This window comes from Armigeres subalbatus, chromosome 2 (genome assembly GCF_024139115.2).
Source record: "Armigeres subalbatus isolate Guangzhou_Male chromosome 2, GZ_Asu_2, whole genome shotgun sequence".
Classification (NCBI taxonomy): domain Eukaryota; kingdom Metazoa; phylum Arthropoda; class Insecta; order Diptera; family Culicidae; genus Armigeres; species Armigeres subalbatus.
The window spans coordinates 161,155,310-161,171,340 of NC_085140.1; the positions used below are offsets into that span (position 1 = coordinate 161,155,310).

A 16,031-nucleotide genomic window follows, 5' to 3' on the forward strand; every position below is an offset into this window, starting at 1 on the left:
TACTTTTCAAACCCATGGCGCCTCTATTTTCCGCGCCAAGATCAATCAAAACAATAACAATGTTTAATTTGTCATTGAGTATTGAAAATATGTTGCTAGACACCACTAGAAGAGTGTGCTACTGTCACTACAAGCGAATACAACTGTTATACTCGTGTTTCACGCGACTTCTTTTTAAATAGACGAATACTTTTTAAGCGAGCGAAATTGAGGGAAGTGAGATGTTTTCTACATGACAACAAAAGTAATTGAAATTTCTTTTCGTTTTTAGATAATAATCATATACTGATAAGTTTTCTATCAAATTTAGAAGAAAGTTTTATGATACCGCTTCTATCAAGCCTAATTTTTATATGTATTTTACTAAAAAATTATAGCTAGACGAATATTTTGTGGAGCCACTGTACAATGTTTTGTTATTGCTTTTATTCAAGCATCAACACAGTTTGGTGAATTTATATTATTCTTTTAATAATTTCTGTTTGTTTATCGGAATTGGCATTTCTAGTGGAGTGCATTGCGTTCACTTGATTTCCTCGTACATACCAGCGGCAGCCCACCAATCTGAGCAGAAAATAATTCGACAACAGCCTTCGAAAAAATCTCGATCTGTTTGCTGTGCCCTACATATGCAAGTTATGCTTCGCACCGAGTTAATTTTCTGTCAAGGTTTTATTTCGAAATCCGCAACGGCCTGGCATCATATAATAGGATATATGTTTGTGTGTGACTGCGCCGAAAAGACTGTAACTCGCGAATATCCTCGAGCGCCTCCAGTCCAACATCTTCCCGGTCGAGAAACGGAACCACGCAGCTCGGGTCGGAGTTTTAGGCAGAGCCGAGCTACAACAGCGGCACAGAAACATGACGCTTGTCCTGAGTCGGCCGCCTAGAGCTGCGAGCGGTTGCGGCGTTGGGGTTTGAAATGATCCACCATCAAGAGTATGAACCCGAGCCAGTGGGAAAATGAGACAAGGGGTAGGTTGTGCCCGTGTCATGGTTTTCCTTTTTTCGGTTTTATTTTTAAGATTAATTGTACCCCCAGAGGGACCCCGTACCAGATAAGTGGCCGCGGGGTACCTTGCTCGAAACTCGTGACGCGAAAAATGTGTTTTAATGAGAATGTGTTCAGCGGGAAGGTGCTGTGCTGTGTTGGCTTCGACGACGTGAAGAAACGCGACTGAGGTTGACGTGGGGGCATATGCATAAAGTTCAAAGCTGGCATCTCCTCGCTTTGGTTCGTTTCGCCGACGGTTAGAGAGCATTCCATTGCACGCCGCCGCGTCCCGCGCCGGTTGATACCAGTCAGTGTGGGAGAGTGCCGGGACCGCACACGGATGACAGGCTCGTTTATAAGACATTGCCAATTGGAAAATAAAGTACGAACGTGTTGAATTCTGTAAAATCTGTCATGTTATCCAGCATATTTTATCATTAATTGGCAGATTTCAACGGAAATCGTGATTCCATGACAAATAGTTTCCTATATAGCTGTTGTAATATGAATCATTTCTTATCTCGCTCAGTCTGTTCCGATACCGACAACAAACGGCAAGTCCTAATGATGAGAATTCTATCCAACATCAAATGCGTCAAAAGAAAAATTTATTGTTGTCTGCTTCATGAGACGTATTGAATAATCCCTGTGTGACTGGAAGTAATTTTCTCATATGATGTAATTTATTAGGTAGGGCATCAGAATAAAACGAAATGATTACTGTAGATTGGATATATTAAACAAAATATGAAGGATTTTAGAGACTGTAGAGGTTCGCCTAATTCTGAACAACAAAAACTTTTTCTTCAATGCATCTACATTCTAACGGAATTTGGTCTGCTTTTCAACTGTTCTATCAAATTTCTCACGATTACTAATTCCCTGTGCCCGCCTACTTGGGCGATGTTCCTCCAGTTTCCAGGATCCGGGTCCTCAGGTCCGACTCCACTGCGTGTCGCCACGAAGTCGCCAGCTTCTATCCGGATATCTGATCAATACCGTTTACAGCTATTTTTTCTTCCAAAGTCTTCCTGAGTCGAGTCAAGTACGAGACACTGAAGACGGCCTTACTGTTGAGGTCGAAACACGTATCTGTCAAGATACAATTAAGTGGTGGAATTCAATGGGATTGTACAAACTCGTCTTATGTCAATTGAATGTTTATTCTTATTTGTTATTATTGAGTTTAGTTTGTTTTAATTTCACTTAATTTTTATTTTTATCGAATTTTAAATTCAATTCAATTTAAACTTGATTTTATTATTTTATTTACATTTAAGTTTAATTTGATTAGATAAAAAAAAATCAAAACTCAACCAATTCGAAGAATTAATAATTTTCATTAGCTATTCCTTGGAACTTCTAATATTCGACAAACCGTGTTGCCTGAAATTGTTCAAGATATAATTTATATTATATTTTAGTTTATCTTAGATAAATTCCATTTATCGAATTGATTGACCTATCAACAAAAGAAAAATAAGTTGCATTTGTTCTTTTTCGTAGATGAAATGTCTACCAATGGATGGACAATCACTTTTAATTGGAAGATTCGACTAGGCGCTGCAATATACGATTCATGAGGTTTGCTTACTGTGTAAGTTTGCTTGTTAATTTGATTCAATGTAAAAGTTCTCACAAAAAGCGAATAAAAATCAGAACATAGAACAAATCATTGTATTTTTTTGTTATTGAATATCAATTCGATAACAAGCTCAGCTATATTGCTTAGTACTTACGATTTGGCACGATTTTCTAAACGAGTGAGTACAATATGTACGCACTTATTAGGGATTGAAATTTGTATTCACTTCATTCATTCAATAATTCATGTTAGTCTTTGGAAGTGATAGTGAGCGTTTTTCAGGCCTCTGAAATTTTAATTCAGATAGCTTTTATATTGGAAATAATAACGGACTGCTACAACTGCGGCACGTGCATGTCGGATCATACGAACACCTAACAAACTCTTTACTGCGGTGGAGCTAACCGCGGTGGAGGTTGGTAACTCGGATTCTGATGGCTTTTCCGTAAACTGGACCTTTAAGTGGTCTTGTCGTATAGGGGTTATCATGCCTAACTAGAATGTAGGAGGTTGAGGGTTCGAGTCCCTCCAAGGATTTTTTTTTTCGTAAGTTTATGTAATTTCTGTAATTTCTTTTTAAAAAATGAGTCGGATGGTTTGCCTTTTGTACATGACGGTTCGCTTAAAACCCGAATTTAATGTAAGGATGTTAGGAATAATGGTAGCTTGTTTCGAAGTAGACAAAACCAGATTGCGCGATAAAACTATCACAATCAGAACTATAACCTTTCAATGCGACTTTTTAAAGAAAAGTGTAGTGAAGAACTAGTGGAATAGTGAACTCCTTCGAGCTTGATAGCTGTTATCAGCTAGGCGCCATTACAGATGCATAAACTTGAACTTCTTTGCTGAATGGTGCAGAAATAGACTGATAATATTTAGTGCAGGAATAGACTGATAATATTTAGTTCAGTACTAAAATATGGCTGGATGTTACATCACGCTTTACCAGAACCATTGAAAATGCACAAATAAATCAATGCGCAACTAATCTTCGCAAGTTTCACTCAATACAATGCCAATCTTACTTAGTATATAGCAATAAATGTGATAGTTATTCGAATATGCAGACTTAATTATTTTACAATTGAAATGTTTTATTTAAAGCATTTTTTCGTTTCAGATGAAACGAGAGAAGCTCTGCCCATGTTCCTCGACTAATTCACATGTAAAACCAATAGACGCATTCGTCAAATAGTCAATCGACACAACTTGAAAATCGTTGATTGAAACTGAAACTTCGAATTTGCGTTCAGAATAGGCACTGGCAGCGCCAACCGTTGGTATTTAATAGGGCATCACTTGGTGTAACAACGTTGTCTTTGAGAACTATAGTGTGCTTGCGACAAGTGGTGCTTCACCTCAGGCTCCGCCGTCAATGGAAATAGCATAACTGATCATTTGCCACACATCGAAAAAAAGATTCTTCAGTTATTTTTGAAAAGGTCGTATGTGTTTTTGCATAAAGTTGATTCCGTTTAACTTTTTTGTTCTAAATTGGACCAGGAAGTGTTGTAAAATGTCACTCATTTATCCAAAACTTTTTTAGAAACCCAATTCATTTTATATTTTTTGATGAACTTATAATGATTGTAAGTATATTGTTTTAAAAATAAAATCTGAGCCTAGAGAGTTAAAGTAGAGCGTTCGCCTATGAATGTGATTGCGCAGTCGTTGCTACAATCCAGCTTACTTCCATGCACTCCTGCGGCAGAACCTCATCCCTCGAAATCTTTGTAATTACCCAGTGTAGCGCTCTAGCCAGTAACGCACCACCATGTTTAAACAGCTCTCCTGATAGTTGGTCAACCCCAGGGACTATTTGCTTTTTAGCCCGTCGATTTCCTCCTGGATTTCCTGGAGATTCAGAACCGTAAGACGCATGTCCTGCCATTACCTTTGGATCACCTCACGCTCGTTGGTAAGAAGGTTTCAATTTTTGTCATAACACATATCGGACTGGGGCACGTTGCCTTTATGGTTCAGCTTCTTATAGAACATTCGTGCGTCATAAGCGAGGTACAGTTGCACCGTCTCTTTATGGTGTCGATCTTCCTGATGACGCCTTTTCCTCAGAAAAATCGTATTTTATCTATTCTGCGCCCGTTTGTATCGTTTCTCGTTCCTAACTGCTTACATTCACCGTCATATCAGTCGTTTGTTTTTGCTCGGTAGGCCCAGTGCCTAGTGCAGCTGCTGCGGTACTTCCAATGGCAGATCGAATATCTTTCTAGCCATCTTCAAGAGTAGCTGCGCCTAGCTGCTCTTTAGTTCGTAATGCCATTTCCTTCGTAACAATAAGACCTTCCAGTTGAAGATTAGATTAGTTGGGGATTCATCCGTTTGACGGCGCTAGCGTATGTTCATTTATTTCATATATTTAGTCTAAATCTAAACAGATAAAACTGAATCAACAATTTGACGCCACAATACACGGTTCGAGGCCGCAGCTCTCCATCCTCGAATACGCCCCACGCTCGCCAAGTCGTTTTGCACCTGGTCTGCCCATCTCGCTCGCTGCGCTCCACACCGTCTCGTACCTGCCGGATCGGAAGCGAACACCATCTTTGCAGGGTTGCTGTCCGGCATTCTTGCAACATGTCATGCCCATCGTACCCTTCCAGCTTTAGCTACCTTCTGGATACTGGGTTTGCCGTAGAGCTGGGCGAACTCGTGGTTCATTCTTCGCCGCCTCTTTTTGCACACCACCAAAGATGGTCCTAAGCACCCGTCTGTCGAATACTCCGAGTGCTTGCATTGTCCATGTTTCGTGTCCGTAGAGGACAACCGGTCTTATTAACGTCTTGTACATGACACATTAGGTGCGGTGGCGAATCTTTTTTGACCGCAGTTTCTTCTGGAGCCCGTAGTAGGCCCGACTTTCACAGATGATGCGCCTTCGTATTTCACGACTAACATTGTTATCAGCCGTTAGCAAGGATCCGAGGTAGACGAATTCCTCGACCACCTCGAAGGTATCCCCGTGCCCGTCTATCGTAACACTGCTTCCCAGGTGGGCCCTGTCGCGCTCGGGTCCGCCACAAGCATGTATATTGTCTTTGACGCGTTCACCACCAGTCCAAATTTTGCTTCGCGTTTCAGGCGGGAGTACAGCTCTGCCACCTTTGCAAATGTACGGCCGAAAATGTCCATATCATCCGCGAAACAAATAAATTGACTGGATCTGTAGAAAATTGTACCCCGGCTGTTACATCCGGCTTTCCGCATGACACCTTATAGCGCAATGTTGAACAACAGGCACGAAAGTCCATCACCTTGTCTTAGCCCCCAGCACGATTCGAACGAACTGGAGTGTTCGCCCGAAATCTTCACACAGTTTTGCACACCATCCACCGTTGCTTTGATCAGTCTGGTAAGCTTCCCAGGGAAGCTGTTCTCGTCCATAATTTTCCATAGCTGTATAGACCACATACGGTCGTATGCCGCCTTGAAATCAACGAACAGATGGTGCGTTGGGACCTGGTATTAACGGCATTTTTAATGGATTTGCCGTACAGTAAAGATCTGGTCCGTTGTAAAGCGGCCGTCAATGAAGCCGGCTTAATAACTTTCCACGAACTCATTCACTAATGGTGACAGAAGTCGGAAGATGATTTGGGATAGCATTTTGTAAGCGGCTTTAAGGATAGTGATCGCTCGAAAGTTCTCACACTCCAGATTGTCGCCTTTCTTGTAGATGGGGCAATTAACCCCTTCCTTCCACTCCTCCGGTAGCTGTTCGGTTTCCCAGATTCTGACTATCAGTTTGTGCAGGCAAGTGGCCAGCTTTTCTGGGCCCATCTTAATGAGCTCAGATACCATCCTTACCAGCTGCTTTATTGGTCTTTAGCTATTGAATGGCGCCCTTAACTTCCCTCAAGGTGGGGGCTAGTTGGCTTCCATCGTCCGCAGACCTGACGTAGTCATCTCCTCCGCTGCCTTGACTTTCGCTGCCTGTACTCTCAGCGCCATTCAAATGTTCCTCGTAGTGCTGCTTCCACCTTTCGATCACCACACGTTCGTCCGTCAAGGTGCTCCCATCCTTACCCCTGCACATTTCGGATCGCGGCACGAAGCCTTTGCGGGATGCTTTGAGCTTCTGAGCTTCACAGCTACCCCGCAGTTGTAATTCATACGTCCATCCACCGTGGATGCTTCCGCTGCCCTGGAAAAAGGACTGTTGTGGCAAAGCCAGGGTTTTCAGAAATCGCTCTCGATAGTTAACGAACATCGATAGAAGAAAGGCAAAAACTGTTCCGAATCATGACAAGCCATGATAACAAATTTGTTAAACTTGTATACAAGTGCGAAAAAACAGAATCGAATAGGCAGCCCCCACAGAGAAGCGATGGTTCTTGCTTTGTTCTCATTTCTTTATCATGGCAGCTTGCGAAAAAAGTCTCTCACGTTATGCTACATATCGTATATGTAAAAGGAGATCATAAGTTCTTTTTGGATTCAATCCCTGAGCATAGGTGATGTCGGAATGTTTTTGTGTACATGTGATGCATGAGGAGTACTAGAGGCGTTGACTTACACGTTTTGTACACAAAGCGGTTTTTTAATCTTCATAAATTGTTTTGCTTTTCTCGTACAACATAGTTGTACCTACCGAAAGCTTAGATAAGATTACTAGAAAACACAAATTTTGATAGAAGGCCGGAGAACTATAGTGTTATATACCGATCGACTCAGTTCGACAAATCGAAGTGATGTCTGTATATGTGTGTATGTGTACAAGTTTTGTAGACACACTTTATGGAACTTAGCATTTCCCGATTTACTCGCAACAAGTTGCATTTGGCGTGGAATGCAGTCCCATTGTTTGCTTTTGTAAATTGGCCCGATCGGACATTGCATTTTGGAATTATTGAAAAATTATTGTTTTTTATGAGCTGTTCGGCTAAACCAGGTCTGCCCAACGCACGGCCCTCAGCTCCATTTTTGTGGCCCGCGGCATGTAAGGAAAATAACCCCATAATCGGCCTGCTAGCTTTTCGCTCTGGCTCCAGAAGTTTTTTTCATTAATCATTATTCAATATGAAAGTTTTAATTCAAAGCTCGCGCTGCAAAACCATTATTTGAATTCGAAACGTAAAATAATATTTTACATAATTTGAAATGATTGCATAAGCGACCCCAAGACACAAAAGGTTGATGTGGAACATCGCGTTCTCAATAAAGATTGATCAAAGTAGTCTATGTTCACGTTGAAAAAACGAAAGCCGGTTTGCTTAATTTTTTCGGAAATTGAAGGAATAGAATTTAAATCATGGCATTCTATGAAATATGATATTTGAAAGGGCCCAGGTAGGAAACAAAAGTTAGAAAGATAGAATTTCAAAGGATTCAATTTAAATTTTCATTCATTGATTCATATTTTTGGTACAATGCAGTGGCGTAGCCACGGGGGTGGTTTTGGACATAACACACCCCCCCCAGGGACAAAATTTAGAGAAGAAAAAAAAATTCGAACCTTCTCGAAATTAAAAAATATTCAGAAAACCCCCCCCCAGACCAATTTTCTGGCTACGCCACTGGTATAATGGATTATAGAACCAACAAACTCTTTTCACTCGAAGTCAGAAAATGCAGTATAACAGGTTCATACTGCTGTTAGTAAGATTTTGGCAAAACGGATGAAATTTTTCCAGGACGGAGAACTTGTTAAGGAATTTATTTCGGTTGTTGTTGACATCGTGTCTTAAGGAAACAGTCTCCTTCTGTAGCATAGTTTGCGCGGAGCACGGTAAAGAGTGAAAGATCTCGCAGAAGAATTGAATGCCACGTAACGTACAAAAGCCGTCAGCTTCATATTCTACTCTCTCGTAAGCGATGAAAATACCGTCATGAAAACTGTCTTCATGGTAATTTTTGTATGACAGAGAAATTGGCAGCTTTAATCCCAATGCAGGGAACAACTAACGGGGAAAGCCTGAGGGCTGTTAAGGTGGTTATATAACAAAGCCACAACTCGGCCATCTTGGAAGCCACGCGTTTTTCCAAGCGTCAATGAAAAAATTTAATTTTTTGCCAAAGTATTCGAGTAGCCCTTAGCTGTACGGTAAGACGCGTGGCTACAAAGCAAGGCAATGCTGAGGGTGGCTTGGTTCGATTTCCGGTGCCGATTTAGGCAATTTTCGGATTGGAAATTGTCTCGACTTCCCTTGGCATAAAAGTATCATCGTGTTAGCCTCATGATATACAAATGCAGAAATGGTAAATTGGCTTAGAAACCTCGCAGTTGATAACTAGAGTTTCCATCCCGGGACATCCCGGGACAAAAAATCCCGGGATTTAGGAAAATTCGGGATTTCCCGATTCCCGGGTTATTATTTTTGATATCGCGAAAATCCCGGGATACCCGGACCCAAAAAAAATATTGCTTCATTTCCGGTTCGCAAACAGTGTAATTTTTCTTTTTTACAAAAGTTATTTGTTTTGAACGTGAAACCCAACATAGGTGATAAACTCATATCACATTTTTATACCTCCCATCAGACTTGATTTTTTCCAAGTTCGTTTATTTGGTAGGCTCAGCATGAATACGGACCCAAGGTTCTTTGTGATGCACAATCGATATCATCTTATAATTAAATTAGTAAGAGAGGAACAGACATGAAAATATCTGAGATAGGTCATAGAACACCTTCACAAAAAATATTAGATTCCCCTATACCTACCACTCAATAAAGGGTTACTGACTGCTACTTTTTCCAGCAGCTACAGCTCTCTATTGCTCTATTGCTAATCTCCTCGCGCCGCCCAACATTGAGACAGTCTTCCTGAGCGTCTTGCCTCCAAAACAATTCTTGATCCAATTCATGTCCTTCAAATCGACGTTCGTACAACTAACTTTCCAGCACATGCGCAAGTACGAGTGGTCCGACCCCGATGTTCTGCCTAATTTTTTTTTGTGTATCGCTTCGATCAAAATCAACTCTTCTCAACAGGCTGCAATCAATTTGTCCAAATCTCGGCTTATGTCAAAATTGTATACCAACTTTATTCGCGTAATATATTAACAACATTTTCGTTAAAATATCGAATAATAATTGAGTTGATTCATCTTTATCGCAGCAAGCGATTATGTTGAACACAATTAACTTTATCGGCGATAACGATAAATTAACGATTAACATCAAGATTTGGAAGCGATCTGTTCAAGATTAGGAAGAGCTGCAGCTCTTGGCAAAAGTATCAATAAGTAGCCTGCCATGGGTTGGAGGATACTCTAGTATTGTGTTTTCTTTGTGAGGGGATTCCCATATCTCCAATAGGTTATGGGCCCAGTGCGATTCTATTGCCCATTTTCCATCTTTCGTCACTAGGGTATTGAATGCAATCCCAGCAACTGTCTAAATCCAATGCATATTCAAAACAATGCAAACAGTCAAGCCGACTTCAACCGCCAGTGAACCCTTCTTCTCGGACTCGGCGATCATATATTCCAAAAGGGTACTCTACCTTCCGAGAAAAACGTGAATATTATTTGCTTCTTGAAGTCTTTTTTTTTCGAAAGCATCGATTCAAATTTCGAATTGAATAAGGTTTTAATTTGAAATCTGTATTATCTGGCCTTTCTAAAATATGAACTTTACCCCTGAACAAAATCGTTATTATTATTATTATCTTTATTTGTGAGGTTTTCGGCCCTAGGCCGGTTCACCTCGTAAATAAATTCGTTTTAAAATAAAAAAAATAGTTTTCTAAGGAAACATCGAAAAATCCCGGGATCCCGCCAAGAAGAAGAAGATTCGTGTAGCATATTGAATTGATCACAAATTGCATAGGACATCGCTCAATTCATATTCTGAGGATATCCTACAATAAATGAATGCATGAATTGACATGAAAAAATATCCGTTTTCCTTTTACGAACAAAATATCACAAATCAGTCAAAATCCGCTTGGTGCGATTCAATCAAAGACTAATTCGTCGGGGTTCAGCCAAATCGCACCAAGCGGCCTGACTTGTGGTATCGAGTGTGGTATTTTGTTCGCAATAATAAAATGGACATTATTTCACATTAATTCATTCGTACATTTGTTGTATGATATCCACAGTTATGAGGTTGAGCGAATTTCGATACGATTTGTGATCAATTAAATCGGCTAACCGGAAGTTTGATTTTGAAAATGGGTTAATTTATTTTTTGGCGTTGGTCGGTGCGATTTGGCAAAACCCTTTCCAATTTTTTGGCTGAACTGCCGTAATCTGGAAAAGTGACGTAACAGCCATTTTTCAACATGCATGTTTTTCATTTTTCTGTTATTGTGGATTTAGTCGAAGGATGGATTCCAATGAATTTTTGCCTTGGGTTGTTTCAAATCACCGTTCAAATCTAGGGATAATGTCCATGCATTCGACTGATGCAGATGCTGTTACAAACATTTTAATTATTGGTTGATATGAAGCTGTGTAATTGTGAATTCATAATACTTTGCACAATGCATTTGCAATATGTGTTTACATTTCATTAAATCACATTTTTCGTCTATCGAATGTGTTAATAAATATTTCTAACTGTCTTGCAAATATTTTCACTTGCAAAAGCTTAGTATTCTACCCTTCGACACGTCGCGACGCCTAGCCGAGCTCAGAGGCGGCAGTAAAAGCACGTGGGTAAGCTGTCAAAACTAATCAAAACAAACAGCGATGAAAGTGCGGGAACAGTGCAAGGATCTTCCGTATGCGTTATGCCAATGCGAGCAGTGAACAAAAAATGTCAATTCAAAAGGCATGTCGTGTTGCTCTCCCACTCTTTCATCGACCGACAATTTCAACGTCGATTAGATGGACCGGCGATTTCAAACCGTCGGGTCCAGTCTTGAATTCAACGTACAATACCGTTCTATTACTCCTACCGTATTGCAACTAGAATCAACTATATTGCACATTGCACTTTAGGCTACACCTTTATTACTGAAGCACGTCTATACTCATCACAGCATGCTACGCATTTGACTGTCACCTTTCCTTTGTTTACCAACGCTTCGGAATTCAGCACGCGAGTATGAAATCCATCATCATCTTGGAATACTAAACTTAAGGTCACTCCTGACAGAATCCAAGTTTCAAAGTGCTCGTGTTTTCGGGGGCACACCACTCGATACGGAGGCGGCGGACAACTGTCAGCATGCGTGAAAAAAATAAAAATGACAGTTGTGCGTTGCTTCCGTATCGAGTGGTGTGCCCCCGAAAACGCGAGCACTTTGAAACATGGATTCTGTCAGGAGTGACCTTGAGATGACCTTCCAGGAGGAGGCAGAAAGCAGGAATTTTCCAACTCAAAACATGGTGGTATCACACTAGAACAACGAAATAATGTCGATACGTGATTTGGCTAATAAAGCAGAAACGAGCGTCGACGCATAAAGAAAAGGATCTACCAAGGACCTATAAAAGGCATAAAATCACCAAACAAAGCGCGGAAAAAGTACGACGTGCTGCGACCGGATGCATGCATTTTAGGTTCCACATGTCGTTAAATGAGTTTCTAAGCCCAGGTCTAAAGGAGATAAAGGATTATATCCGGAATGAAAACGACTTCGGTTCTTAACCGAAGGAAGTTTGTGATCGCTTCAAAGTCCCCTAGAAACCGATTGGACACCATAACTCTGAAATTTGGATTTATCTTCGAAATGTATTAAACATTGCATCGAAGGTAAATCATATGCTACCCAAACCTGGGTGAACCGATTACTACAACGTATAACGTGTTTGTAGGCTTTACCACCTTACATATATAACATTATTGGGACATGATATTGTATATAAAATATATCCAGACATCGTTTTATAAAAATTTGATTGAATCTCAATTAGTCAATCATAAATTACTCTGTGCTTTGCATAACAGTTTTGCTAGATGATAAGCCTTTCACTATTTAATATATTTGTCTCGAGACAGAGTGTTGCATGTGCAAAAACCATATCACTCAAAACAAAGGGCCACACTGATAAGAGAGCAAGTAGGAAGCAAAACAAAACAAAAATAGTATGCATGCTCTGTGCATTTTACATCCCAGCAGCATCATCGGACTTCCTACTCCAGTTCTCATTGAACCGCGTCAAGTGACCGTCACACATTCGAATCGATCTATAAAAAAAATGTTTTGTCTAAGGTTTGTTTCAAAATCGTTTTAGTAACAATTTCATTCTAATTTTTTTTACGTTTTTATCATCAATAGGTTGTTCCTGTTGATGCTTCTTGGAGGCTCTTACGCAGTCATCTACGACTGCAACCATTTCCTAAACGGAGTATACACCATCCGCTACTGTGCCTTGGGCAACGTTTCCGTGACTCACGATGCGGAAGACATTGTGTTCAGATCCGAATATCCGCGGCCATACTATTTCGAATTCTCCGAATCGAAGCTAACGGAAATCCCGCGAGTGTTGTTCACCTCGTTCCCGGAGATGCAAAATCTGGATGTGACCCGGAGCCGTGTGGAGAACATCAACAAGTACACCTTCGAACAGGCCAAAGAGCTGCGCTATTTAAATGTGTCCGGAAATCAGTTGACCGTGTTGAATAATTTCGTCTTCAAAGGTTGTGACAAGTTGGTGCGGTTGGATATGTCGAACAATCGATTGTCAGAAGTGAAGGATAAGGCTTTACACGACCTGCCGAAAATTGACCATTTGGATTTGTCTGGCAATTTGTTGGAAAATTTGGATGAAAGTTTGTTTGCTAAGTTGACCTCGTTGTCTTACCTTGCGTTGGCCAATAACAAAATATCGGAGCTGCATGATCGATTACTAGAAAACTGCACAATGATCGCTTATTTGGACCTGAGAGGCAATCGTATTCAAAGTTTGAGCGACAGTTTTCTCAGCAGACTCACCTACTTACGAATACTGGTGATAGACAACAACAGACTAACATCTTTGAAAATACCTCAACAGCTTACAAAACTATTCGCTACCAAGAATAAAATTTCCTCGATTTACATTGAAGATGCATCCAAATCACAGCTTTATTCAATGGGTCTTTCAAAGAACAACATGAAAGATATTCGTAACATTACCGACCTGGAGACTCTCACAATTTTGGATCTCTCATTCAATCCAATTGGACCGCTTAACCTCACGGCATTCTTAAAGCTCAAGAAATTAATCGACCTAAACCTAGAAGCAACTCAATTGCAGTCCTTGGAGCATGGAATCTTCACACAGCAAATGAAACTTCGGCGGTTGGACATTTCCTACAATTTTCTTCAACGGCTAGACATCTCAATACTCACCTCAACCCCCAGTCTGGACACACTTTTCATCGACGGAAATGGCCTAATAGAGCTCAACTACGAACACATCCCAGAATTGTTCCCGAATCTCACGTATCTGGGTCTGTTTGCAAATTCCTGGAACTGTTCGTACCTCACGGGGTTGGTACGCTTTTGCAATCGAAATAAAATTTCCATAACCACAACCAAACACTACGGGGAGATAACCCACCTGACCAACGTACAAGGAATTTACTGCGCCAGCACGGACAAAGAGCGCATCCAGTTTCAGCCAAGTATGGCCGTCAGCCATCTGGATGCGAACTTCCTTCCAGAGGAGGACAGCCAGCTCAGGCTGATTGTGGCGAACGTCACTTCGACCGAGTTCGAGTACAAACTGATGGTGGAACTGTTGGATATGATAAGAAGTGTGAACGCCAGTAATGCCGATCGGCTGGAGGAGGTGCGGAAAATGGCGCTGGGGTCGGAAAGGGTTTGTGATGGCGGTCATTCGGTGGGCTTCCAAGTGTTTATTATGCTGATTTTGACGGTGATTTTGGTGCTGAACGTAGGCTTTTTGTTGTATGTGCAATACAATGCCAATGCGAGGAGAGCGATCGATAGAATGATCATTTTTAAGCGAGGAGAAACGGCTTCCATTCAGACACAGATGGATGATTTTTGAAAAGTGGTGCGTTGGATACGGTTTGTAAATATAGTTCTTAGATATACAAAGTTTGGACGCAAAGTAATTTTTTCAATATCACATCAATCAATTCAATCGTGGAAATGATCAGGAAGTGATCAATAAGAGCGACATAAAATAAATTGAGTGCAAAATTGAGAAACATTTAACAATTCCGTTCCACTCTTCTATTTATTTAGGAAAATTTTAAAAGTTTTAACGCTTTTTTATTTTGTATAAAATATATATCAATGTGCAAGTCTGCCACTTAAAACCATCGTTACGGAGCATTTCTGTTACAGACAAGCCGGATATCAATAGTCTTCGAAGTTACAGATTATGATAAACAAGATATTGTATTCATCCTCTGTATATGAGAAGAAAACAAATCAAATTGTTATAGCTTCAGAAAAAATATTTTAAGCTTTTTTAGTGGAATGTATTCAACCGTCTAAGACGAGTACTAAACTTATTACTAAACTTAGTACTAAACGGTTGTTATTGCTTGTTTATGGCATTTTTTAGGCATAAAACTTTGTGATACTTAGACTTAAATTCTACGAAAGTGACTTGCATCCAATTTGAAACCAAATCGGAACGTGAAACGCAAAATGGGAACCGTTGCCTTACCTTTTGAAAAACTTATCAATCGCAAAACCTGCCGGATGCTGATCGCTCGATGAAAGGTAATTTTCATCAAATCTCTGGAAATAATCTCATCTGCCTGGGGGGCACAGCGAGCAATCCACTGAGAGCTGGTAATCCACCCAACTGTGTTCGCGTATCATCAAACTGTCATTGATCTAAATCGCCACACTGATTCCAATCGGGCCAGCAAAGTCAGTGCAGCCAAAAGCCACTCGGGCTGGGTAGGTACTGGGAAATTGCACTACGTCCTAGTTTTTTTTCTTTTCGACTTCCATTTCATCATATCATAATTTTAATAGTTTTAGAGATACGGCTGAATGGTGGGATGATACCTCTGCTATCCCCCTATTTTGTAGCTCTGACGCAGTTACTCTTGTGACTGTATATGAATTGACGTATTTTGATCCGTTATCGTGAATGGATTTGTTTGGTTTATCAGAGGTTTACAATCATTTATTAAAATTTTCACCGTTTTTCTCAATCCGGTACACTATGTTCCCTTTTTCCGAAAATAGATTTGAACCATTTCCTGGTCTACTTTAATTTGCACAATGTTTCGAATACCACCTAACTTTACATCTTTTTTTTACGAGGGAGCCTCCTCCTTTTTTTTAATTACCCGAGGGAGCCTCCTTAGCCATACGAAGCAAGATCATGCTGAGGGTGGTTGGGTTCGATTCCCGGTGCCTGTCTAGCCAATTTTCGGTTTAAAAATTGTCTCGCCTCCCCTGGGCATAAAAATATCATCGTGCTAGCCTTATGATAGACTAATGCAGAAATGGTAACTTGGCTTAGAAACCTCGCAGTTAATAACTATGGAAGTGCGAAATGAACACTTAGCTGCGAGGCAGCAATGTCCCAGTGGGGAATATAATGCCAATGAAGAA

At 40.6% G+C, this 16,031-nt stretch overlaps 2 protein-coding genes across 3 annotated transcripts in view; one reads left to right on the top strand and one right to left on the bottom strand.

The window, feature by feature from the left end:
• LOC134215393 (BTB/POZ domain-containing protein Tiwaz) overlaps positions 1 to 16,031 on the bottom strand; it is a 228,959-nt gene that overhangs the window by 7,617 nt on the left and 205,311 nt on the right. The window lies entirely within an intron of this gene.
• On the top strand, positions 12,597 to 14,566 carry LOC134215391 (protein artichoke-like). Its single transcript, XM_062694593.1, has 2 exons — positions 12,597 to 12,710; positions 12,777 to 14,566. The coding sequence occupies exons 1-2, from the start codon at positions 12,697 to 12,699 to the stop codon at positions 14,494 to 14,496; spliced, it is 1,734 nt and encodes a 577-aa protein (XP_062550577.1). The 5' UTR covers positions 12,597 to 12,696; the 3' UTR covers positions 14,497 to 14,566.